This window comes from Misgurnus anguillicaudatus, chromosome 11, assembly GCF_027580225.2.
Source record: "Misgurnus anguillicaudatus chromosome 11, ASM2758022v2, whole genome shotgun sequence".
Classification (NCBI taxonomy): Eukaryota; Metazoa; Chordata; class Actinopteri; order Cypriniformes; family Cobitidae; genus Misgurnus; species Misgurnus anguillicaudatus.
Genome location: NC_073347.2, coordinates 13,439,884 through 13,467,399, shown reverse-complemented (window position 1 = coordinate 13,467,399; position 27,516 = coordinate 13,439,884). Strand labels below are relative to the sequence as shown.

At 40.2% G+C, this 27,516-nt stretch overlaps 3 protein-coding genes across 6 annotated transcripts; all 3 read right to left on the bottom strand.

Moving 5' to 3' along the window:
- Window positions 1-3,667: 3,667 nt before the first annotated feature.
- Window positions 3,668-7,780, bottom strand: LOC129416861 (toll-like receptor 4). Its single transcript, XM_055171288.2, has 3 exons — window positions 7,596-7,780; window positions 7,335-7,501; window positions 3,668-7,264 (listed from the first exon to the last, which is right to left on the bottom strand). The coding sequence occupies exons 1-3, from the start codon at window positions 7,662-7,664 to the stop codon at window positions 5,047-5,049; spliced, it is 2,454 nt and encodes an 817-aa protein (XP_055027263.2). The 5' UTR covers window positions 7,665-7,780; the 3' UTR covers window positions 3,668-5,046.
- Window positions 7,781-14,290: 6,510 nt separating this feature from the next.
- Window positions 14,291-20,235, bottom strand: LOC129415784 (toll-like receptor 4). 2 transcript variants are annotated; one of them, XM_055169923.2, is made up of 3 exons: window positions 19,149-20,235; window positions 18,849-19,015; window positions 14,291-18,775 (listed from the first exon to the last, which is right to left on the bottom strand). In XM_055169923.2, exons 1-3 carry the CDS (start codon window positions 19,209-19,211, stop codon window positions 16,561-16,563), a joined length of 2,445 nt encoding a protein of 814 aa, XP_055025898.2. In that variant the 5' UTR covers window positions 19,212-20,235; the 3' UTR covers window positions 14,291-16,560. The 2 variants fall into 2 exon arrangements, with proteins under 2 accessions (XP_055025898.2, XP_055025897.2); XM_055169922.2 differs by lacking the exon at window positions 19,149-20,235 and having other exon boundaries at window positions 18,849-19,111.
- Window positions 20,236-20,380: 145 nt separating this feature from the next.
- On the bottom strand, window positions 20,381-25,686 carry LOC129415785 (uncharacterized). 3 transcript variants are annotated; one of them, XM_055169924.2, is made up of 2 exons: window positions 25,510-25,686; window positions 20,381-23,836 (listed from the first exon to the last, which is right to left on the bottom strand). In XM_055169924.2, exon 2 carries the CDS (start codon window positions 23,691-23,693, stop codon window positions 22,125-22,127), a length of 1,569 nt encoding a protein of 522 aa, XP_055025899.1. In that variant the 5' UTR covers window positions 23,694-23,836; window positions 25,510-25,686; the 3' UTR covers window positions 20,381-22,124. The 3 variants fall into 3 exon arrangements, with proteins under 3 accessions (XP_055025899.1, XP_055025901.1, XP_055025900.1); XM_055169926.2 differs by lacking the exon at window positions 25,510-25,686 and adding an exon at window positions 25,085-25,242; XM_055169925.2 differs by lacking the exon at window positions 25,510-25,686 and adding an exon at window positions 24,686-24,950.
- Window positions 25,687-27,516: the final 1,830 nt, after the last annotated feature.

Below are 27,516 nucleotides of genomic sequence, written 5' to 3'. Positions count from 1 at the left end.
TAAAACACGTCGCAGGGCTCGACATCAACGCTTGTCCGCTTAATATCAGAGACAAGTAGATTTTTTTAAAAGGCCAAGTGAAAGAAAATTTTACTTGCCCGACCGAACAAGTAGCCTAGTCTGATTAAAAGCGGCAATAACAATCACCAAAACACGATAATGATTCTGCATCCTTTAGTCTCAATGGCGACAGAAAGTGCATAATGTAATAACGCAAAGTTAAACAAATAAGCGCAGCAAACACAAAGTGTGTTAACAAAGTGGGTTAAACATACTGCGGTAAAAATGTGGAGTTTTTAATAACATGATACAGTTAAGCAGCATCACATCACAGTTGAAAATGTGACAGATTTCATGACAACAACAAACAAGTAATTAATATCAAGCCACTTACATTTTAGACGCAATGTTGACTGTGTTTTTGTTGTTTCAGCAGCGAAAATAGTTGAAAGATAACAGCAGAACCATAACGTGTCAGTCTCACTACAAATCGTGTCTTAACGTTAAGCGGTGGGGCGCGCTTAGCAAACAACCAAACATTTCCGCGCTCACTATTGACAAACCAATCAAATACTTTTAAAATAAATATTTTTTTAAATCAGACCAAACAGATTTTATTTTTTATTCAGGAGTTATATAACGCAAAACAATAACTTTTAATTAATAACAGTAGCCTATTGATTAAAACATGGAGCTGATGAACAGGTGAAGGGAGACCGCAGGCTCGTCCAGGGCGGGCACTGGTGACTCACAGGGCGGGCCCGGCCCCCTAAAGCCCGCCCATGGCGCCGGGACTGCCTGTGACACTACTTTATTTTCAGTTAGGTTAAAGGACGCCCAACAATCCAGCAATTTATTGGTAGTGAGATTATGGTAACACTTTATTTTACTGTGTCTTTGTTACACATGTTACATGTAATTATTATAGTAATAACAGTTAATTAGGCATAATTACATGCAACTAACTCTAAACCAAACCCTATTCCTAACCCTAAAGTAAGTACATTTTGTTGATGATTATTACTTGGTATTTAAATATATAATTACAATGTAACAGTGACGCCTTAAAATAAAGTTTAACCGAGATTATTTTTACGAACAAATATTAATTTTGTTATGACACTTTGTTAAATAAAGCTTAATTGTGTTAACCAAACGATTTCAACTTTGATAGAGTCACTTTGAGTGACAATGATACAAAAAGAAGGAGTACATAAAATATTTTCCATTGGGTTTACATTTATTTAAAGGGGCCATTGCACAAGACTTTTTTAAGATGTCAAATAAATATTTGGTGTCCCCAGAGTACATATGTGAAGTTTTAGCTCAAAATACCATATAGATAATTTATTATAACATGTTAAATTTGCCTCTTTGTAGGTGTGTGCCAAAATGTGCCGTTTTGGGTGTGTCCTTTTAAATGCAAATGAGCTGATGAAATTCAAACACTGATCACAATGATGGTGGTTTGTTGCAATTAAAATTAAATTGCGCTTTTCTCTGCACTAAATGGCAGTGCTGTGGTTGGATAGTGCAGATTAAGGGGTGGTATTAGAATAATAAGAGCTCTTTATGACATCATAAAGAGAGCCAAATTTCAACGACCTATTTTTTATGTGCTTGTAGAGAACGGTTTACCAATACTAACTTACTGGTTTGATCTTTTTCACACTTTCTAGGTTGATAAAAGCACTGGGGACCCAATCATAGCACTTTAAATGGAGAACAACTCAAAACACCTGCGTATATGAATCGCAAGGACACAGCATCAGGATCAGATGATCATTTTAGAAAACTTTTTCATTTGCTATTTAAAGGTAAGAAGTTGTGTACTTGCATGTAACCATAACATCAGTTTCTTTAATTATTTACTTTACAGATGAAATGCAACTTAAGGGTTGATTATAGGCCAAAAGAGTGAATAAACAACAAAGTATAATAACAAAATAACATCTATTTCACTACAGCGTTTAACACAGATCTGTTTATACTCTATTGTCTTTTACAAGAGTGCACCCAACTCTCACTTCTCTATTTTGTATATTCCAGTTATTCATTTTGAAATGCATCACCTAAATATGCACAAAGCCCTTTGTTTGAAGTATCTACAACAAACAAATCATTTTGAAAGGTTTGCCTAAATACAGACTGAATACAACATAAAAATACAGCTGCAAGTGTTTGTGTAAGGGTTTTGTCGTGTTTTGTTTGTATTCTGTTGTTATGTCTTTTATTTTGAAGTCATGTCTCTGGTCTTTTATTTGGAAATCCTGTCATGTCTCAATTCACTTTGTACTTCCTGTCTGTTCACTATAAATCTGGTTCACTGAGATAATTTCCTTGCGAACTATTGTATGTGTCAAGCTGCATTACCAAGCGTTCTCTGTTTAGTGCCTTGTTTCCTGTTCTGTTTCTTGTTCTAGATTTTGACCTGTTGCCTGTATTTTGGATTACACTATTGGATTGCCCTTTGGATTTGTTTGTCTGCCCCTTTGTGAATTTGAATAAACCTTCTTGCACATGGATTCTCATCTCTCTCGCTTTGTGTAAGCAGCCCACGTTACAGTTTGTAAGACCTTGAGACATTTAGGAGCATGCCTGTGCAGATATTCTGCATTGTTAGCAAATCTACTTTGGAAATTTGAAACACTAACATGTTGTCAGGATCCTGAATGTTATTAAGTGTATTTAGTCTTGTTTGGTGCCAGGATGCTGACAACCCCGTATACGTGTTCTGTGTTTGTGTGGAGAGTCATGTGACCTATGTGTTATGTGTGGCACGTGCTCTCCTGTCTTTAGTCTTAACCATACCCTCCTGTTTCCTAATTATGTATGATTAGTTTTCTCACCTGTTTGTTATTGTCCCCTAATTAGATTTCCTATTTATATGCCACTGTGTCTCTTGTCTTTGCCGGATTGTGTTTGTCATTGTGTTTGTACGTCGTCAGGAGTTCATCTAGTTTTGTCATGCCTGTTATTATTTCTTTCTTGCCTTGTTTACCCCCTCGAGGGAGTTTTTGTTCAATAATAAAAGTCTTTTGAGTTGAGAGCTGTCTGCACTTGGGTTCATCCTCCACCATCCCTGACACATGTATCCAGATAGGTACATTTTCTAAAGAAAATGTAAAGTGGTGCTTGCCGTGAGACAAAATTCGGGACAAACATTTTTAAAATAATGTTAACATGAGTCAAAAGAGCCCACCCCTATGTCTTTATAATATTCTAATGCAGAGATATAGGTTTTGCTAAACAGTGACATGGGAACTATTTTTGGATAATAAGGAGTGGCTTTCAAGCTTCCAATAATAGTGCTCCAAAGGCTCCTTGTGAGCTTGAATTGTATAAACATGGTATAACTGTTTTGGGATTGCATTATAACACCAACTAGTGGTCAAGCTCTGCAGTTTTTTCATGTTCCTGTAACAAAACCGCAATTGTTCCCAGGTTTCTGATACAATATGTCTGAGAGCGATGTTAGAGTATGAATATATTGCATTGCAATAGGTAGCGTTTAAGTATTCACATTAAATCGAAACTAAACAACAGGTTTATAAATTAAAATATTTAATAACAGTATTGACTTAAATGGTTAAAATGGTTACACTATAATTGCATTAAATGGTAAATAATATATGTACAAATAGCCTGTTTCCAATGTGTATGAGATATTACCTGTTAGTATAGAGAACAGAGAAAGAAGGACAGTTAGAAATCAATGAGAACTGGAGTCTTGGCCTAATGACCTGAAAAATATTGTCCTTTATCCTCTATTTATACTCTATCCCTTGACCATGTGACTAAACCTAACATGATACATTCAAATTTACCAATCAGAAGATCACCTTTAAACAACACTCTACTGGATAAACAACTCTACCAAAACTCAATGAGCACAGGAATGCAGATGCTACAGGATGGAAATAAGGGTTTTGATGGAGTAATAAATTCCTATATTTTCAATCTTACATTCCCTCAGACTGGGTCCATACATAAGTGTAACAAGTTTGGTGTTAATATTTTATTCTTATCATATATTATAGCCATTTACGTAAGTAAAAGTGGCCACACTACTTAAAACATTTAGGTGTGGTGTTGTAACAACAAGTCAAATGTTCAAACATTTTTTATAACTATTGATATTCTGTGCCTAAGGAATGTTTCTGCACTGGACTGGGTCCAATCACACAAAAAACCAACATACATCCAACAAATGATTTGACTGAGACCAGTGGTTCTTGAGGAAAAGTTGTTCAGAATTAGGAGATCTATCAAATGATACGAGTATCTTGTTTATATCTGAAACACTGCATAATACACTTTTTGTTCAACCTTTCAAAAGACCTTCGGGATCAAGAGTTAAACAGTCCCATCGAGTTTCGTTCTGATTGGCCTCCGTTAACCTTGTCAAATAGCTGCATAAATTAATTGGTCGAAGGCAGCTATGTTTTTTGAGCTATGTGAAAGTCCTTTTAACCATTGATGGTACCTTGTACAAAGAATAGACTTGCCAAGTTTCAAGTTGATTGGTACGAGATTTCTGTAGTTACATCTATTTTTGTTTGAGGTTGTGTTATAGTGATAACTAGTGGTCAAGCAGCGCAATTTTTTGCATGTGATCTCAGACTGGGCCCATACACATATGTACCAAGTTTGGTGTTGATTTCTCATTCCTGTCCTTAGTTATAGCCAATTAAGTCAAAGAGGCTCTGTCCCATTGAATGTTGGGTGTGGCGTTTTGGTGGTGAGTCAAAAGTTCGACTTTTTGATAATGATTGATAATCAAACTCCAAAGAATATTTCAGCACTGGTTTGTTCAATCGAGCCTTGTTCGCAAAAAGAGTTTTTGGACAAAATCCAAAATGCTGGCAATAAATTATTTTTAATAAGGGAAATCAAATCATCTGATATTGGGACAAAAATTGTGGAAGTTATGAGCAACACTCCCCCCCTCATTTCTGCTTGACCCCCTAATAAACATCCTCTGTTAATTCTTATATGAAATAAACTAACATAATTTATCAAACTGCATTTATTAGATGCAATTTATTATTTTGTGGCAATAATCGCTTTCCGGAGTCGAATCCAGAATCTCATTTTACTCAGCGGGTCTCTACTCCACTTCAGGTATGTGTTCTTTTTCAGATGTTTGTGAAGACCAAACACTTTCTTAGTCTTCCTCTCCTCCACATCTTCCAGAATGATGATGATGATGTTGGCATTGCGTTCCATCACAAACCAGGACTGAGCTATTTCAAACTCAAAGCGACACCAGTCACTGTCAATAAAGTGTTGAGACACAACCACGATGACTTTACGGCTACCCATTATTCCTTCATCAATAATATTAGAGGCGATGGATTTTCCGGCTTCAAAGTCCCGCATGTGAAGGCAAAGCTGAATAGGTGGGATGCCGTTCTCCAGATTTTCCATCAGTTCATTCATGACCCACATTTCATCATAACTTGAAAAAATCACAAATGCATCATAGGCAAATTCTTGTTGTCTGGCTGATCTGTAACCTCTCAGTAGTACACAGGAGTATTTCAGATAAAACTGAAACCTATAAACCAGGACTGATAAAACAGCCACTACCAACACAAAACATATCAATAAAACAATTGTGAGTTTTGTTCTGTGCATACAGCTGTCAATGTCAAAATCATATACTGTAAAATCTGAGCTCTGTGAAGAGGTTTTACATAACATGTTATGTGGCTGATCCAACATCTGCTGATGATTGATGATCCACAAAATAAAATCTGTGTGAGAGCAGGAGCAATCGAAGGGGTTAAAGGACAAACCAAACACTGAAAGATTTGTGGGCAACTTCTGGAGAACATCAAGTGAGATACTAGTAATGCTGTTTTGAGTTAGATAAACTGATGTTAATTTCTTCAGATTTGTGTTGGTCAGAAAATCTATAGTCATTAACTTGTTTCCACTGAGATTTAAAATCTTAAGCCTTCGAAGATCTTTGAAAGAGCTTGGATGTAATTTGTCAATGTGGCAATACGACATATCAAGATACTCTAAATATGTGAGATTATTAAATAAATATCTTGACACATCAGCATGAAAACTATTACCAGCTATCTTAAGAACTTTCAGACTGATCAGCCCAAAAAAGCAGTATATGTTAGCAAATGTGATGCTTGAGTAAGAAAAATCCAGGTAACTTAAATTCTTTAAGTTAGATAAACCCGAAAAGTACTCCACACCTCCAACCTTTGTATGGTGTAAATCCAGAATCTCAAGGGAATCAAGACCATCAAATGCTCCTGCTGTAAAATCTATTTGTGAATTTCTACTCAAATTTAAGTATTTGATTTGAGGAATCCCAGTCAAAAATCCAGAGCAGCATGCTCTTACAGCAATATCATTAGAGCTCAGATCCATATACTGAAGTTTAGGCAAATCTTTAAAGACTTCTGTTCGAGTAGTTGCGCTTTTTGTTATTACTAGTTTTTCTAAAGAGTGAAGATGTGAAAGTCTGCTACCTGGCAAAGTTTCTAATAGATTAGATATCAAGTAAAACTCCTTAATGTCATGAAATTGCAGATATGGGAAATTATAAAAATAGCCTCCTTTGACCACTACTTTTGTAGCATTAAACATACACTGAAAAATATTAATTTGATCACTGGGCCTTGCTTTTAGGTAATAATATATCTCCTGAAAATGTATAGAGCACAGGCCATCTAAAAAGTCTGTGTCCAATGAATAAAACATCCGTGTACCTCTGTATCTTCCAAACATCAGTGTCTTGACATGAAGTCCATAAAGAGCTTTCAGACCAAATTTCTGTGCATTCTTTGAAACAAAAGCAGATCGTATGTCCAGCTCTCTCAGATAAATGTCTTTGAAAGCTCCTGGTTCAATGTATAATAAAGGATTCCTACAAAGTATTAAAGTCATGTTCCTGCCAATCTCTCGCAGTACAGTGGTGTGATCAGATTTTATGATGGATATATTATTAGCATGTAGATCATACACAGTGAAGTCTATAAAACTGCTCATATATGGAGGAAGAGTCATGGACTGAAGGTTATTTGTCCCAACTTTAAGTTCCCGTAGTTTGGTCAGATTGTTCATATGAAACTGTAGGGAAGTGAGACCGACATCCACAAGAACCAGTCGCTGTAGATTATGTAAGATATTAAAGCATTCAAGTCCATAATGTGTAACAGGGTTCCCAGTCAAAATCAAAGCTGTCAAATTCTTCACGTTGTAGAAAGCATCGTCTTCAATGTGTATGATGTTGCATCTGAAAGCAAATTTTAATTTACTTTCACATCTTTCACAACTGAGAATTAGATGACAAATGTAAGACTTACCTTGAAAGATCAAGAACTTGCAAAAAGGAGAAAACCGGGAATACAGTCTTCTGTAAGTATCTCAAGACATTAAAACTGAAATCAAGTGTTTGAACAGAGGAGGGTATACTGGCTGGTATATAGCTGAGGTTTCTTCCCATACATGAGTAATGCAGATTCTCAGTAATCTAAGGTTGTCAAAAAATGTACAAAAAACAACTGGATAAGTAATAAAAACCAGTTAGTTCAATGGTAAACAATATATAATTTAAGAAAACTTACTTGTGTGCATGATTCTTCAGCACCTACAGAAATAAACATCATAAAAGCAGTTAAAGAAAAGTAATTCATCTTGATGCCCTTATCTCTATCTGTAATAGAAATATGTGCCAGACTTGGTAGAATTTACCAAATATGAGGAACAAATGTCATTGTTTTAACAAAGAGGAACTACAGGTGAAGGTCAGTCAATGGCATTACACCCAAGTGGGTGTGGAAGGCAGCACCTCTTCAAAAAACTAATGAGAAAATTAAAAATCAAAAGATTTGTTACAAAATTGGAAATCAGGTGGTATATAAATAACAACTTGTCCAGCGGTGACACTAGTGGATAGAGACACAGCACTGCAGACCAACACTAAACCACCAGAAACAGTACAGTAGAGTATGGAGACAGATCCCCATTTTCATACAAAAAATGAAAGAGACTGTTGGGAATATTCAATATAGCGGATATAAGTAAGTTCTGTCTTCTAAGTAAAAGTGCCAAAGTTCTATTGAGCATCAGCATGGCCACTCGCTTTGAAGTACAGATAACGTCTCGGTTACGTATGTAACCCTCGTTACCTGAAGGAAGGGAACGGAGACGTCACGTCGTGACCGACGTATCTACTTCGAGAACTATCAGAAACGCCAATGAACTTGGCATGCAGGTATTTGCATAATGCCGGCGCCGCCCCGCCAGGTGCGTATATAAGGCGCAGGTGCATAATACCAAATCAGCTATATTATTGCTGAGAAGCCGAGCAACAGTGCCCGGCCTGAAACAGCAATGGAACAGCAAACTGTGGCGACGGGACGTGACGTCTCCGTTCCCTTCCTTCAGGGAACGAGGGTTACATACGTAACCGAGACGTTCCCTTTCAGTCGGTCACTACGCCGTCACGTCGTGACCGACGAATTGGGAATCCCTACCAAAATGCCACTGCAGCTGAACCCTTCCAGTGCCTGCAAAAGCCCTCCACCCTCCACATAAAGGGGCGGAACCTAAGGCAAAATGCAGAAGGCCGGTCACTACCTGTTCCTTAACCCACGATAGTGTAGCAGCGAACTGGGGGAAGCGTCTAAACTGAGCGGAGCTAGAACACTGCGGAAGCCATCCCCTAAGAAGGTTAAATGGATGACATAAAATATATGAAACAACCGCCAGGTTGCTCAAAAACAGTCTCTGAACAATACATGGTATGTCGAGAGATGCAGAGCAGGCTCTGCTAAGGAAAACGTGGAGGATTAGAACCCCACGGACTATACACACAAATGAACCCCACGTAGGGGACAAATGTGGATGCCTAGCCTACACAGGTTTACAGAGAATACATCAGTGATAGTTGACAGCGGATGCTCCGCAACACCAGCTATCAGGGCGGTGGAGGAGAGGCAAAAACAGTTTTTGTGACGTTTTTGCCCCGATGGCCTTCCATATTGGTGCAACTGTACAGCACCAAAATAGAGGCTCCAAACCGACACACAAGCCGACCCTCGGCATTCTTAACTAGTTAGTAGAAAGAACCCGAGTGGAAACCGGTTCGACACGAACACTATAGAATCTTGTGAACGTATTAGGTGTCGCCCAGCCTGCAGCTCTACAAATATCTGTTAGCGAGGAACCGCGAGCCAGTGCCCAAGATGATGCCACACTGCGTGTAGAGTGGGCACGTAAATTAAATGGACAAGGCACATTCTGCTTTTGATATGCAAGGGCTATAGTATCCACAATCTAATGGGACATCCTCTGCTTGGTGACAGCTTTTCCTTTCTGCTGACCACCGTAACAAACAAAGAGCTGATCTGAGGTCCTAAAACTTTGCGTCCTGTCTATATACACACGTAGTGCACGAACAGGGCATAACAAAGCCATGGCTGAGTCTCTGATCTTGATCTCTGAAAGGAGTGGTGGGAACTTTGGGCACAAAGCCGGGCCGGGGTCTCAGTGTTACGCTGGATGCAGCTGGCCCGAACTGAAGGCACGATTCATCGACCGAAAATGCATGAATATCCCCTATCCTCTTAACAGAAGCCAAAGCAAGGAGAGTTAATGTTTTCATAGTAAGAAATTTAACACTCACACTATGCAGAGACTCAAATGGGGCTTCCTGGAGTGATTTCAGCACCAAGGACAGGTCCCAAGGAGGAATAGAGGGAGGACGCGAAGGATTCAGTCTTCGAGCGCCTCTGAGAAATCTAATGACCAGGTTGTGCTGACCCACTGTTCTACCGTTTACGGGTGAATGGTGGGCTGATATCGCCGCGATATCGACCTTAATAGTGGATGGTGACAGCCTATTCTCCAAACGACGCTGGAGATATAAAAGCACAACACTAATCGAGCATTCTCGGGGGTTTTCACTTTGGGAAGAACACCAGTCGACAAACAGGTTCCATTTAAGCGCGTAAGCCTGTCTCGTAGACGGCGCTCGCGCAGCAGCAATAGTGTTAGATACCTCTGGCGGTAAATCACTCATATCCTCCGTGCCCCGTCCAGAGACCACACATGGAGGTTCCACAGGTCGGGGCGCGGGTGCCATAATGTGCCCTCTTGTTGAGAAAGAAGGTCCTTCCTCAGGGGAATCTTCCACGGAGGGGCTGTCGCGAGGAGAGAGAGTTCTGGAAACCCACTCCTGGTTGTCCAATACGGTGCCACCAACAGCACGCTCTCCTCGTCCTCCCGGATTTTGCATAGGGTTTGCGCAATGAGGCTCACAGGAGGGAACGCATATTTGCGCATGTTTCGCGGCCAGCTGTGTGCCAGTGCATCCACGCCGAGCGAGTCGTCGGCTAGTGAATAGAACAGGCGACAATGGGTCGTCTCTGGGGAAGCAAACAGATCTATCTGCGCTTTGCCGAAACGTCTCCAAATTTGCTGAACCGCAATGGGGTGGAGCTGCCATTCTCCGGGACGCGCAGCCCGAGAGAGCGCATCCGCCTCTACATTGAGCATGCCCGGGATGTAAATGGCACGAAGAGACCTCAAATTCTTCTGACTCAAAGTGGGGAGGTGACGGGCGAGATGCGACAGGTGACGCGAGCGTAAACCGCCTTGACGATTGATGTACGCCACGGTCGCAGTGTTGTCTGTTCGAACTAATACATCTTTGCCCCGTAACTCGTTGCTGAAACGGACGAGCGCAAGATATACAGCCCACATTTCCCGGCAGTTTATGTGCCAATGCAGCTGGGGTGTTGTCCAGACCCCCGAAGCCGCAAGCCCATCGTACGTGGCCCCCCACCCCGTGTCTGAAGCATCTGTGCATACTATCGCATGCCTGGAGACCTGTCTCAGAGGCACACCGGCTCGGAGAAACGCACGGTCTAACCACGGAGTGAAAGTGCGACGACACGCAGGTGTAATGATAACACGGTGAATGCCGCGCAGCCACGCTCTCCTCTGGACTCGATCGTGAAGCCAATGCTGAAGCGGTCGCATATGAAGCAGTCCGAGCGGAGTTACAGCTGCGGCTGCTGCCATATGCCCCAAAAGCTTCTGAAATTGTTTCAGCGAGACCGCGCTCTTGCTCTTGAATGTATTCAGGCAAGTCAGAATCGACTGTACACGCACTTCTGTTAGACGAGCTGTCAAATCGATCGAGTCCAGTTCCATACCGAGAAAAGAGATTCTCTGCACGGGGCAAAGCTTGCTCTTTTCCCAGTTGACCCGAAGACCCAAACGAGCGAGGTGTTTTAAAGTTAAATCTCTGTGATCGCACAGCGTCTGACGTGTTTGAGCTATTATTAGCCAATCGTCCAGATACGCGAGAATGCGCACACCTCTCTCTCTCAGGGGTTTTAAAGCCCCCTCCACTACTTTGGTGAATACACGGGGCGACAGAGAGAGCCCGAATGGGAGGACTTTGTACTGGTATGCTCGCCCCTCGAACGCAAAGCGGAGAAACGGCCTGTGCCGGGGGAGAATCGATACATGAAAGTACGCGTCCTTCAGGTCGATAGATGCGAACCAATCGTTTGGACGAATGCATGGAAATATGCGTTTGGGCGTCAACATTTTAAATGGCATTCTGTGAAGTGCACGGTTCAGCGAACGCAGGTCCAGGATCGGTCGCAAGTCGCCGCTTTTCTTGGGTACAATAAAGTAAGGGCTGTAAAACCCCGACCTCATCTCGGCTGGAGGGACCGGCTGGATCGCGTCTTTCGCCAATAAGACAGCGATCTCCGCACGGAGGACGTGCGCATCGGCAGCTCTCACCGTAGTGAAACGATCGGTGTACCCGTGGCGGGCGCAACGGAGGTGATCGCCGGTGTGTGCATAACGGCCGCACCGACAGCAGTGTTGTGTGTGATAACACTCACCTGAGTCCGTTGCTGGGTGGTTGAGTAAGGGAGGCTCTGCTGAAGACACCTCACGCCACTCGATGCACCCTCTGGCGAAGGAGGAGGGAGATGATGGGTTATGAGCCCGTAGCTGTCTCCTACCGCCTGAGAAGTTGGAGAGCGCGGTGGGGTTATGAGCCCGACGGCGCGTGCGGTGACCTTGGTCGCACGAAGCGCCAGATCCGTAGCCGCACGTAGTTCAGAGAACTCCGCCGAGTCGTGACCTCCCGCGTGCAGGTCCCTCAGAGCCTTAGCCTGGTGAACCTGCAGCAATGCCATGGCATGCAGGGCAGAGGCTGCCTCCCCACAAGCCTTGTAAGCAGCACCGGACAGCGCCAAAGACTGCTTACAGGCCCGTGAGGGGAGAGTAGGCTGGTCCCGCCAGGAGGAAGCGACACCGGCCGGACACAACTGCATCGCGACCGGGCGCTCCACTGACGGGATACCAGTGTACCCCTTGGCATCCCCACCCTCGAGAGAGGTGAGAGGTGAAGGCTGATACGGCCGGTTCCGGGCGGAAAACGGGGTTTTCCACGACCGCGTCAGATCTTCATGCACCTCGGGGAAGAAAGGCACCGGGGGCGAGGACTGAGAAGCCCTGGCACCCCCGAAGAACCAATCATCGAGGCGACGGTTCAGGTGGGGGAGGTTTAGTCCACTCCAAGCCGACCGCCTCCGCCGCCCGAGCGAGCATGGCTGCCATCTCAGGGTCGAACGCAGAAGCCGCAACCTGGCCCGAAGGCGGGAGCGGATCCGGATCGACGTCCGAGGCTGACAACCCCCCCTCCGACGTTACGGTGGACATCGCGTCAGGTGGAGGCTCGACAGAGCGCGAGGACACCGTAGAACACGGGCCGCTCGTCTCCATCGGGACCTCCGCTGGCAACGGATCAGGGCGCTGGGAGCTACTGGACGAACCAGCAGACCGACCCAGCACCGTTATACGGAGGTCATCCTTCGCAAGTTTGGTAGCTGCGCCCTTAGCAGCACCAGACTGGGAAGGCGGGAGCCGTTGCCGGAGGAACGACACCCGTCTCCGCAAATCCGCCATAGTCATGCCCTCGCAGATGGGGCATGAGCTATCACGCAACGCTGCCTCTGCGTGCTGGAGCCCCAGACACGAAAGACAACGCTTGTGGCCATCCTGGGGGGCGATGAACACACCGCATCCAGAAACGGAGCACGGACGGAAATCCATCTTTAAAAAGACGACCCCGACCGTGACTCGAATGAGTGCCTGTCTTTAAAAAGACACAAAGCTCAAACGTGCTGCTCTTTTAGGAAATCACTCTTTGTGCAAGCTGGTGAAACACACAGGGAGAGGCAACGCACTCACTCGAACTCAAGTCCTAAATTAAAGAGACAGAGAGAGAGAGAAAGGGTGGAGAAAAAACACTGCGAGCCTCCGCTGAGGTGTCTTTGCCCAACCAACTTCAGCAAGCTGAGATCTTATTTTCCCCTTCAGAACAGGATCTACAAAGATCAGTTTGGAAGCTTCTCGAGAGCAGATGTCTGCCGGCTTCGAAGCAATAAAAGCTGATTTGGTATTATGCACCTGCGCCTTATATACGCACCTGGCGGGGCGGCGCCGGCATTATGCAAATACCTGCATGCCAAGTTCATTGGCGTTTTTGATAGTTCTCGAAGTAGATAGGTCACCCGCGAAGCGATTCCCAATTCGTCGGTCACGACGTGACGTCGTAGTGACCGACTGAAAGGGAACTTGAAGTGAGAACTCTCATGGGTATAGAGCACTACCCTACTGAAAAATCCAGCTAAAACCAGCATAAGCTTGTGAGCTGGTTTAAGCTGGTCTCCCAGCTTGGTTTAAGCTGGTTTTGCTAATGTAGGAAGCTGGTTTTGCTGGTGTAGCAAGCTGGTGTAGCTGTGTTTTGGTCACTTTTTAAGCTGGTCTAGCTGGACTTAGCTGTTCAAGCTGAAAGGCTAGCTGATCCACCAGCATGACCAGCTTTGTCAGGCTGGGAGGACCAGCATAAACAAGCCAGTGCCACCCTAAACCAGCGAAAACCAGCCACCAGCTTATGATGGTTTAGCTGGATTTTTCAGTAGTTTACTGTCTCATGTGTGTGTGTTTTAAAGAATAAAGAAAGACATATGCTACTTTATTTTCAGTTAGTACCTTAGATTAAAGCCAACAATCCAATATTGGTAGTGAGATTATTTTTACGAACAAATATTAATTTTGTTATGACACTCGGTTAAATAAAGCTTCATTGTGTTAATCAAACAATTTCAACTTTGATACAGTCACTTTAAGTGGCAATGATACAAAAACAAAACATGAGTACATAAAATGTTTTCCATTGGGTTTACATTTATTTAAACAGAGAACAACTCAAAAACACCTGGGTATATCAAATGGATCGCGAGGACACAGCACCAGGATCAGATTATCATTTTAGAAAACTTTTTCATTTGCTATTTAAAGCAGTTGTGTACTTGCATGTAACCATAACATCAGTTTCTTTAAGTATTTACTTTACAGATGAAATGCAACTTAAGGGTTGATTATAGGCCAAAAGAGTGAATAAACAATAACATATAATAACAAAATTACATCTATTTCACTACAGCGTTTAACACAGATCTGTTTATACTCTGTTGTCTTTTACAAGAGTGCATCCAACTCTCACTTCTCTATTTTGTATATTCAAGTTATTCATTTTGAAATTCATCACTTAAATGTGCACAAAGCCCTTTGTTTGAAGTATCTACAACAAACAAATCATTTTGAAGAGTTTGCCTGAATACAGACTGAAGACAACATGAAAATACAGCTGCAAGTGTTTGTAAGACCTTAAGAGCATGCCTGTGTAGATATTCCGCATTGTTAGCAAATCTACTTAAAATTTGGAACACTAACATGTAACTAGATAGGTACATTTTCTGAAGAAAATGTAAAGTGGTGCTTGCCGTGGCAAAATTTGAGACACAAAATGTTACAATAATGTTAACATGAATTAAAAGAGCCCACCCCTATGTCTTTATAATATTCTAATGCAGAGATATAGGTTTTGCTGACATGGTACTCTGTTTGATTGTTAGAGAGTAAATTGGCATTGGTCAATGATTATGCTCCTAGCCACAAGTGAAACAAGCCCAAACCCATGTCTCTATGATGTTCTGATTCATAGATATAGGTTTTGCTAAACTGTTGCATGAGGACTATTTTTGGGTGCTAAGGAGTGGCTTTTTCAGCTTCCAATAATAATGCTCCAAAGGCTCCTTGTGAGCTTAAAACGTATAAACAAGCCCCAGTTTCTTTATGACATTTAGATTTGATGATATAACGGTTTGGGATTGCATTACACCAACTAGTGGTAAAGCTCTGCAGTTTTTTGCATGTTCCTGTAAGGGTTCTCAGGTTTTGGAAGGAGAACAAAATCGCAATCGTTCCCAGGTTTGAGAGCATTGCTAGAGTATGAATATATTGTATAGCATTTAAGTATTACCATTAAAACAAAACTAAACAACAGATTTATTAATAAAAAGGTTTAATAACAATACTGACTTAAAGTTACAATTGAAATGGTTACACTATAAATGCATGAAATGGTAAATAATACATGTACAATTAACTGTTTCCAATGTGTGTGAGATATTACCTGATAGTATAGAGAACAGAGAAAGAAAGTTAGGAATCAATGCGAACTGGAGTCTAGGCCTAATGACCTGAAAAATATTGTCCTTTATCCTCTATTTATCCTCTATCCCTTCACCATGTGACTAAACCTAACATGATACATTCAAATTGACCAATCAGAAGATCACCTTTAACCCCCAGTCTACTGGATAAACAACTCTACCTAAAGTAAATGAGCACAGGAATGCAGATGGTACAGAATGGAAATAGGGGTTGTGACAGAGTAATAAATTCCTATATTTTCAATCTTACATTCCCTCAGACTGGGTCCATACATAAGTGTACCAAGTTTGGTGTTAATATTTTATTCCTATCATATATTATAGCCATTTAAGTAAAAGTGGCCACACCACTTCAAATATTTAGGTGTGGTGTTGTGACGATGAGTCGAATGTTCAACATTTTTGATAACTATTGATATTCGGTGTCTAAAGAATATTTCTGCACTGGATTGGTTTTGATCGCCTGAAAAACCAACATATATCGAATCAATGATTTAACTGAGACCATTGGTTTTTGAGGCAAAGTTGTTCAGAATTAGGAGATCTATCAAATGATATGAGTATCTTGTTTATATCTGAAACACTGCAAAATACAAAATCACTTAAACACTGAAAAAACGTGATACCGCCCCTGGTGGCTGGTTTTTGTTCAACCTTTCCAAAAACCTTTGGGATCAAGAGTTAAACAGTCCCATTGAGTTTCGTTCTGATCTGCCTCCGTTAACCTTGTCTAATAGCTGCATAAGTTCATTGGTCAATGGCGGCCATGTTTTTTGAGCTATGTGAAAGTCCTTTTAACCATTGATTGTACCTTGTACAAAGACTAGACTTGCCAAGTGCCATGATTTATAATCAAACGTCAATCAATCCCCCCCCCCCGCATTTGTGCTTGACCCCCTAATAAACATCCTCTGTTAATTCTTATATAAAATAAAGTAACATGATTGATCAAACTACATTTATTCGATGCCATTTATTATTTTGTGGCAATAATCGCTTTCCGGAGTCGAATCCAGAATCTCATTTTACTCAGCGGGTCTCTACTCCACTTCAGGTATGTGTTCTTCTTCAGATGTTTGTGAAGACCAAACACTTTCTTAGTCTTCCTCTCCTCCACATCTTCCAGAATGATGATGATGATGTTGGCATTGCGTTCCATCACAAACCAGGACTGAGCTATTTCAAACTCAAAGCGACACCAGTCACTGTCAATAAAGTGTTGAGACACAACCACGATGACTTTACGGCTACCCATTATTCCTTCATCAATAATGTTGGAGGCGATGGATTTTCCGGCTTCAAAGTCCCGCATGTGAAGGCAAAGCTGAATAGGTGGAACTCCATTCTCCAGATTTTCCATCAGTTCATTCATGACCCACATTTCATCATAGCTTGAGAAAATCACAAATGCATCATAGGCAAATTCTTGTTGTCTGGCTGATCTGTAACCTCTCAGTAGTACACAGGAGTATTTCAGATAAAACTGAAACCTATAAACCAGGACTGATAAAACAGCCAATACCAACACAAAACATATCAATAAAACAATTGTGAGTTTGGTTCTGTGCACACAGCTGTCAATGTCAAAATCAGTTACTGTAAAATCTGAGCTCTGTGAAGAGGTTTTACATAACATGTTATGTGGCTGATCCAACATCTGCTGATGATTGATGATCCACAAAATAAAATCTGTGTGAGAGCAGGAGCAATCGAAGGGGTTAAAGGACAAACCAAACAATGAAAGATTTGTAGGCAACTTCTGGAGAACATCAAGTGAGATACTAGTAATGCTGTTTTGATTTAGATAAACTGATGTTAATTTCTTCAGATTTGTGTTGGTCAGAAAATCTATAGTCATTAACTTGTTTCCACTGAGATCTAAAATCTTAAGCCTTCGAAGATCTTTGAAAGAGCTTGGATGTAATTTGTCAATGTGGCAATACGACATATCAAGATACTCTAAATATGTGAGATTATTAAATAAATATCTTGACACATCACTGTGAAAACTATTACCAGCTATCTTAAGAACATTCAGACTGATCAGCCCAAAAAAGCAAAGGGTGTTCTCAAACGTGATGCTTGAAAAGGACAAATCCAGATACCGCAAATCCTTCAAGTTAGACAAAAGTGAAAAGTGTCCAATATCCAAAACCCTTGTATGGTGGATATCCAAAATCTCAAGGGATTCAAGACCATTAAATGCTCCCAAGCGAAATCCGATTTCTGCATTTAGACTCAAATTCAAGTATTTGATTTGAGGTGTGCCAGACAGCAGTGTTATGCAGCAATCTAACGTCAGTTTGTTAGAGCTCAGATCCAGATACCGAAGTTTAGGCATGTCAGTAAAGGTGCCACCGCGGAGATGTGAAGAGTCTGTTATCACAAGTCTTTCTAAAGTATGGAGATGTGAAAGTTGTTGACCTGGCAAAGCCCATAACATACTGGAAATTAAATAAAGATCCTTTAGTTTATTAAAACGCACATACTCCATTTGAGGAATGTAAGCCCGTTTTACTGTTATATTTGTGGCATTAACCATGCACCGAAAAATGGGAATTTGCTTATCAGGCCTTTCTGATGTGTAATAATATATCTCCTGAAAATAAATAGAGCAAATGCCATCTAAAAGCTCATCATCCAACGAGTTAAAGCTATACGTGTCCCTGTAATTTCCCAATATTAGTCTCCTGACATGAAGTCCATAAAGAGCTTTCAGACCAAGTTCTTGAGCAGAAGATGAAACAAATGCAGATCGTATGTCCAGCTCTCTCAGATAAATGTCTTTGAAAGCTCCTGGTTCAATGTATAATAAAGGATTCCTACAGAGTATTAATGTCATGTTTCTGCCAATCTCTGGCAGTACAGTGGTGTGATCAGATTTTATGAAGGATATATTATTAGCATGTAGATCATACCCAGTGAAGTCTGTAAAACTGCTCATATATGGAGGGAGAGTCATGGACTGAAGGTTATTTGTCCCAACTTTAAGTTCCTGTAGTTTGGTCAGATTGTTCATATGAAACTGTAGGGAAGTGAGACCGACATCCACCAGAACCAGTTGCTGTAGATTATGTAAGATATTAAAGCATTCAAGTCCATAATATGTAACAGGGTTCCCAGTGAGAATCAAAGCTGTCAAATTCTTCACATTGTAGAAAGCATCGTCTTCAATGTGTATGATGTTGCATCTGAAAGCAAATAATTTTAATTTACTTTCACATCTATCACAACTGAGAATTAGATGACAAATGTAAGACTTACCTTGAAAGATCAAGAACTTGCAGAAAGGAGAAAACCGGGAATACAGTCTTCTGTAAGTATCTCAAGACATTAAAACTGAAATCAAGTGTTTGAACAGAGGAGGGTATACTGGCTGGTACATAGCTGAGGTTTCTTCCCATACACGAGTAATGCAGATTCTCTGTAATCTAAGGTTGCAAAATTTAGTTAAATGGTAAACATTCTAAAATTTAAGAAACTTAAATCGTCAAATTTTACAAGTATTTACTAAAAACTAAGTTAACATTTATAAAAACACAAATTTAAATTGAGAAAACTTACATTTGTGCACAATTCAACAGCACAGATTATGCACAGAAAAGCACTTACACTAAAGAAATTCATTGTAAGTGCTCTTACCTAGATGCTGTCATAAACTGTTATTTTTTGCCAATTTGTTGAATATGAGGAACAAATTTCATGGTTTTACACAAAGGGAACTGTAAGATGACTTTAATGACAATTGGCCCTTTTGTTTCCTTTTCTACATCTGTTAAACAGTGGCTATTGGATAATCAAATGTGAACTAACGGCTTTAGGTGGTGTGTTTTGTTAGTTATGATAATGTCAATTATGATATAATTGTTTATTGAAAATTCGATTTTTTTTATGCATTTGTGATATTTAACATAATAACCTGCCTGGGACTACAAATTAAAACTGTAAGACCGTATGGCTTAATTTGGCATATTTTCATGCGCCTATATATTGCGTGTTTATAAAAGTCAATTGTCTCGTTTTTTAAAAACTTTTAACTCACCAGAAGGCCCATGCCTAATTTGGTTTTAAACAATTATAGTGACTATTCTATAAATTATATTTCCTTTTATTTATATGTGCACTGTAAAAAACATGCAATTTAACCTATTTCTAAGTTGACTTGTAAGAAGTTGACACGTTAAAACAGGTTAAATTTGTTTAACTTAATTTAAGCTTCAGTAACAAAAATATGCTGATATATATTTTTTACAGCATGATATACATTATATATTATACCATATATTGCATAATATGTGGTTGCTATATATAATGAAATAAAATTATATTCAATCATTTTAAATAAGCAATACTTGCTAATGATATGGTTCATTGACTATTTCAACAAACGTGATCTATTTAAAGTTCTCTAAATCCAATTAAAGCAGCAGGATGTATATTGCACATTTAAATTATTTACATTTGTAGCGTCTGCACCAATGTAGCCCCTCTAACACAGATGATACACAAAACGTAAGTATTTTAGAGCTGCCAGCAGATGGCGTTGTATACAAATGTAACTCATACTTTTTTTTAATGTGTTGTACACAAATACCTTATTTGGTATCTACCCAAACAACAAAATGTTCCTGTTACCAACTTAAGCTTCAAAGTTTGATCCCAGCTGTAACACTTTTAAAAAGGCGCAGTTCATTTTCGAATAAAAACCATTAAAGGTTACTTTCCCAAATATTAAATACAATAAGCCTTGAGTAAACACAGTTAGTCGCTTGTTTTAAAGAAACAATATAAACCTGTTGATAGTCAACAGCCTTTATTTATCCATATATGTGAGCCACTCAAAGATGGGGGAGATAGACAAACGGGACAAGAATTTATCACTATAGAGGGCAATCAACATGTGGATCAATGGCATTGTAACTTTAACCTCTAAGCCTAGAAAGAGGCTAGTTGACAGACAAAAAAATTAAAAAGACAGTAACAGTGTAAACATTCATGTACAGAGAAGCAAAAAAATCAAATTAAAACATTGATTAGCATGTAAAGAAACTAAGGGGAAGGAGCCGAAACCTCTTTTTTTTGTCCTATTATAGCTCAGCATACATTTCTACACGGCATGCAATAAGGCACCTAACTAACACAATGAAGAAACCTATGCTACATGATTAAGCACAACTGTTATCCAATGGAAAAGAATAGTTTCAATACAATATACACTCCCATAAAAACATTTTTTCCTTTCATTTCCCTTTCAGATTACCCAGACCTTATTAAAAAAATACATCCGTTTGTAAAAGATCCATACGCGACTGTAAATAGAAAGCATGGAATTTGGGGAAAACAAAGGAAATCAAACATTTTTGAAAAGCAAGCTATATTTTGTATTTGCATTAAAGTATACACAATCTATTATTTAATAAATGTTGATACTCCATAAATTGTATCCAGAATACAACTAAATGCTTTACATTGCGATCTGACAATAACAATGGCTGGGCAAAGCTTTGTAATATACAGCCAGCCATTGGTAACATAGAGGTGGGCAAGAGGGAGAAGCACTGTAAATGTCTGAGGGAATACTTAGGCTGCCCCACGTTTATTTTTTTATTACATTTTTTTTTAAACAATAGCCAAATAAAGGTGAACCAAATTCCCTTACAAACAATGCATATGATAATTTTGTTAGATCTACACCCAGAAGAAAAAAACATTAGGTGCAAAGTCCGTACCTGACTCCATTATAAGAACAGTTACTTTTCCACCTTGTTTTGCTCCTATAAGCCCACTGCTGCAGGTTAGTCAGGTTAATAACAGTGATGCCACTGCAAATAGAGTTAGTTGGCATCATAAGGGGTTTATAATCATTATTGTGCCTTACACTTACAGACCGCTCATTCAAAACTAGTGACATCCCCTTAAAGCACCATCCCATTTTACTTACAAGAGATGGATAAGACTAACTGGATCATACATCAAAAATGCTCTTTTTCAGAAAACGGCACACTACTTACCTATACATATCTATATAAAAGAAAATCAACACGTATTTACAGGTGATATCAGATTCTTGAACCAATAATGATACAGAGACAGGTAATGATACGGACTAGGGGAGTGGCTAGTTGCTATTCACTCAATTATCTGCCATTCAAAACCGACTTGACCTAATACTCCGTTCAAGACTGTGCCAGACCTAAATTCACGAAAGCGTCCAGAAGCCACACGACATGACTAACACAAGTCAGTAATGAATGATTCTCAAATTTCGTCTAAGGTTTTAATCATACATTTTTCATTTTGGAACATTCTGGTGTATCGAGTCAATCTGTACAAATGGGGTTTCTCCATGTTTTCAGTGTCAATCATTGCTCTTGAAAAGTTAAAAGGACAAATTCAGAATAAAGAGTTCATTTAGAGCCAGTCTGTTTGCATTTTCTTGCATCTTTTACCATACCCTTTATCATCATCATCATCATCATGCTCTCTTGAATCAAGGGTGCTATAAGCACTAAAACATCACACATGGAAAGGGATACGATTTTACTGTGTAAGATGAATTCGGTGATGCCTCGACAGAGAGGATGAATGATTGAAACCCTTTCCGCACTGAGCGCACCTGTATGGTTTTTCACTCTGAAGGATTCTCTGTTTCAAGATGGTAGTGTGAGGGAATCCCTTTCCTGGTGACATTGCACTATACGTAGTCTTCTCCAAATGAACCCGTTGGTGCCTCGCAAGAGAGGAAGAATGATTGAACCGCTTCCCGCATTGAGCGCAGGTGTACGACTTGCCATCCGAATGAGTTCTCTGGTGTCTGGACAACGATGAGGAGTGATTGAAGCTCTTCTCACAATGGTTGCAGCTGTATGGCTTTTCACCTGCATGCATTTCTCTCTTTATTTGAGCATCGAAGGGGAAATCCTTATCACCCTGAGCATACATCTTTGCCTCCAGATGGACCTTGTGATGTCTTGACAAGGAAGAGGAATGGTTGAAACCCTTGTCGCATTGAGAGCACCGGTAGGGCTTTCCACCCTGGTGAACCAGCTGGTGCTTTTTGAGATGGCGTTTTCTTACGAAGCTCTTCCTACATTGGTTGCACTTGTAGGGCTTCTCTCCTGAGTGAATTCTCATATGCTCTCGTAACGTGGACGCAGACGCGAAACATTTACCGCACTGGGCGCATCTGTTTGGCTTGTCGCCGACGTGGGTCTTCTGGTGCTGTTTGAGATTCGAAGCTGTGGCAAAACCTTTCCCGCACTGAACGCAGGTAAACGGCTTGTCGCGGGCATGCATCTCTTGATGTTTCTTAAGGTGGCGTCTGCGCATGAAGCTTTTTCTACACTGGGTGCATTTGTAGGGTTTGTCCTCAGAATGCATTTTCATGTGCTCTCGGAGAGTGATGGCAGCCGCGAAGCTTTTACCGCACTCCGAGCATCTGTGTGGCTTTTCGGGAGAGTGCATCATCTGGTGTGGTTTCAAGCTGAATGCATCGATGACACCCTTACCGACCATCTCAAGACCAGTGGTATAACTTTTATCAAGTTTCATGTGGATCTTCATGTGACTTCTGAGGCTTGCCTCAATAGCAAAGCTCTCCCCGCAGTGGACGCAAATGTATGGGTGGGTGGCTTTATGGATTTCGAAATGTTCGTGGAGATCAGTCATGCTCCCAAAAATCTCACCGCATTCACTGCACTGCAGGCCCTGGGCTTCGTGAATAATAATGCCGTTCTCCGACTCCACCGTAAGCTCTCCTCCATGGTCCGACTCCACCTTTACGATATGATCTCCACCGATCTCGGTCTTCAACAGCACCTCGCCGAGCAAATGCTCGCCTTTAATTTCAGCAGTGCTGAAGTACTGATGGTGATCGTGGTGTATTTCGGATTTAATGTAGTCGTGGTCCGTCTCCGTTACCACGTCCACGCACGTAACCGCTCCTAAATCGCCATGAATAGCTTCCAAGTCAAGTCGTTTGTCCTCTTGAGTCATAATCTCAGTTTCTGCCCCATAATGCAAGTCACCGACTTGCGTATGGGCTATGACACACTCAGATCCCAACGTATCGAGACCTGGTGTGTCACAGTCAGTCTCTGACTCGGCCATCAGGACGCACTCCAGCCTGACGACTTCCGTTTTTCCGTTTAAGTGAAACTTAGCGTTGCTCAAAGAGCACCGCTTTCTTGCAAAGAATCTTGAAGAGTTGCTCGGTTCAGGCTCGGCCGGTTTCGAGTCAGGATGAGTCCTGCCTGTTGAAAGACATGAAATGTTTAAATGTCTCTGCGTAATAAAAAGGCAACATTTCAGATAAAAACATCTATCCTTCAAAATGTTCATTAGTCATGTTTGTGAAAGATTTAAACTTTAAACCATGCATTAAGCATACAGAAAAAAGGCAGTAAACACTACATAAAATAATTTAACACTTACATATGGCTACTTCTACTTAATGCATCAAATAATCATAGTTTCAACTATCCAGACAGTTCACACGTTAATGTTTGGTCAAGTTTAAACATAAGCTGTGCAATAACTGAATAAGTTCACAAGATACAGCAAATCCCTTCATGACATAAAGAGCTGTATAGATCAAGCACTGGAATACCAGAGCTGTAAAAATATGGTTTTAATTTGTAAAATTAAGTTTCTTGCTCAGCCACACGTTTGTTTACATGCAAAGCTAAGTTAGCACAAATCTGTGTGGCTAAAAATGGCTAAGGTTAGCCCATGGACTGAATTTATTTGGCTAACTTGCCAGGCTATGTATACATAACTGAACAGATCTTACTTTTCAATTCCTCAAGTATTTCAACAATGACATCCATTGCCAAAGGAACTACGCAACAACTACTACTAACCTCTTTACAAATCCTCTAAATAAAAACCAACTAGATCAATATTTACAACTTTCTTATCCAGACAGCCAATCTGTCAGATTTGGCTAGGTTAGCTGGCTAAATAGCTGCTAGTTAGCTTCCTTGAGCATGCATTATCTGCTAACTAGCTGGCTAACAGGCAGTCGAGCTGGATCATAAACACAACACTGGCGGTTTGCCTTTAATTCAAAACTTTACTGCGTATTTATTATTAGTAATCACCTTTCGGGTGGTGTCACGTTATATAAAGGCTGACACAACAGCGTCGGTAAAGTACGACGGTGGGCATCTTGTGCACCAGTGGTTGTACAGCTAACTAGCTCTAAAATGGCCGCCGCGAGTAGCTTCCGCCCCTCAGAGCCATGTAAGCACGCGCCGAGGCGACACTCGACGCGATGAAACGCAAATAATTCGCTCATATATTAAGTTCACTCGTTTATTTGGGTGAAAATCGTGACTGTTCAGCGTTTGGAACGCGACAAGACCAACTGCTTTAGTTATTGGCTAATTAAAATGGCTAACCGCAGACGGGCGCAGTTCGCGAAAGCCCGGGAAAGGCGCCCCCCTTCTTACATAACATGTAACGCGTTTTTGTTTTGTGGCGTCGAAATAAAAACAAACCTTAAAGTATTCAACATCATTTGTGGTTGTAAGTCATCCTACTATACTTGTCACGAGCGTTTGGATGCTATAAGCGGCGCGTATCATGCTATAGTCTTAGCAGATTTTTAGCTGCGTGAAACAACACTGGCCTGTTGTCGTGCTTAGCTGACTCGGTCGCAAACACTAGCTGAAGCCATTTCTATCTATAACGAACCTCCGGACTTTGTGACGTCCACAGCGCATCTCGTTAAAACAGCTTCCCAGATTTATACGAAACACAGTATACTTTAGAAATGATTGTGTTATGCTAGTTACATAACAACCCTGACACAAATATAGCACGCTAATTAGCTTGCTATAATAGCAAGGATAATCCCCCGGACACAAACATTAGGCGTTCGTGAGTACATATATACGCAATTTTAACAAAAAAAATGCCCGACCTCTTTCCTTTTTTGTTGTATCTTTTGCGCTGCTAGGAGTCTCGGTGCATTCAGCGGCCTAAAGATCTTCCTGCTCTTGTGTCTGCGCTGCCTGGCTGCGGTTTGCACTCTGTCACTCTTCTGCGTGCGTACGTACGTTGCAGGACGGCGCCACGGATCATCTGGCGCCAAGTATGTTTGAGCGCATGCGCCAAAAAGAAAAGCGTAGAAGAAATGGGTAAACGAGCACTCCCTGGTGACCCGGCGTAAGGCATCTTCAGCTCAGGCCTACAAACAATCTTACCTTTCAAATTGTATTAATATTTACTGAAAGAATGAAGGAATGAGAGAAATGGTTTCTTTAGCTTTGTTCAGAACAATGAAAAGGAGGAGCAGGTATTTTGGTAACTTACTTGATCATTTTAATTCTGGCCTGTACAAACATGCATACCATACACATGATTTTACAAATTTTACGTATATTGCAAAAATTTTAAAATAATTATTCTTGATGTGCAAGTTCATATACTGTTAAGATCTTAATATGAGAACTTTATTCTCTTTGTTAAAAATATTTTCAGTTGATTATTAATAGGTTTATTTTTGTCTGAAGTGTTTCAAAATATTTATTTTTGGCATTAAACAATAATTGGAGGACCCTCTGTAGTACCACCACAGACCTCCTGTTGAAAAGGATTTAACTGATTGTTATATATATATATAAGCTGTGATATGGTGAATATTTTAATGCATGAATGTCTTAAATACTGAAAGGTTTTTAAAGCATCATAGCAAAAGTAACTGGTTTTGGGGTATGTTAGATTGTAAATTGTAACGTAACAATAAACAAGCATGAAAAGTGGAACATTAAATAGAGAATGTGGCCTGTATCACAACATTATAACTTACTAATAATACAAAGTCAAAATATAATGACATTTTTAATATTTTTTATTTGTTAAACTGATCATTCATTCATTGTAGTAAACAATTGGTGCAGTGAAAAATTTTTGAGTAGGATTTACTTGAAATTTTCTATAACAAAATGCTATAAATGCTATAAAAGGAACTGTTATAAAAGCTTATTTATCTTAAAATTTATAAGTAAAAGTAAACTGAAAGGTGCATTTTCTGAGTAAAATTATTTACTAGCTTTTTCAAGTATATCCTGGTCCAAAATGATCAATTTGTAAATTATTCATTTTTATTTTCAAGTGTCCTACATTCTGCATGCAACCCTATTACTACAAGGGGTTTGGTTGTATCACAAATACTAAATTTTTAATATTTTGACACATTTAATATTTGGGTAGAATGGTAGCAAACATATTCTAAGAGTTTCAGGCCTTTTTTGTATCCTTTTCATGTGAAGTGACATGTATGCTGCCATATATGCTAATATTTACATACACATTCTGTAATATATTTACATATTAACAGATTTTATAGTTTTGAAGGGCATTTTATACAAAGGCATGGTTGTTCTAAAAATAATAGTGTATTTAAGCTTGCCTTTTAATGTTGTTTGCCCAGGTGGGGACTTCAAAAGGATTATTTTAAATTCTGCAGTATTTAGTTCCAACACTGCTAATCCAAAGCAACACGGCTTTGGATTAGAGCTAAACTCTGCACTCGTGTGGTGGCCGATCTATTTTAGTAATAGTGAGGTCTAAAGCTTTATTACCACCAGGGTGCGCTGAACCCTTAAAATAAGTCAAAAAACTGAAAAAAACTTCTAATGACCATTTCTGTGTAAAAAAAAAAAAGTGAAAGCACTTCAATCAAGTAGATTTGTTGAAAAGAAACGCATTAATCTTTTTGTATTTAAGTTGTTCTCTATAAAAAGTTTTGAACTAGAACATTTTGTCCGAGTCAAAAGATCAGACTGCAATATTACAGTATAAACCAAACAGGATACATTGTACAGAAACCTTTCCAAGTCATTAACTTTGTAAAGAACAGTTGTGGTTTGTAGCCTACAGTATTCCTGTGCTGTCTTTTCTGAACACATGGAAGGCTTTGCTCTTT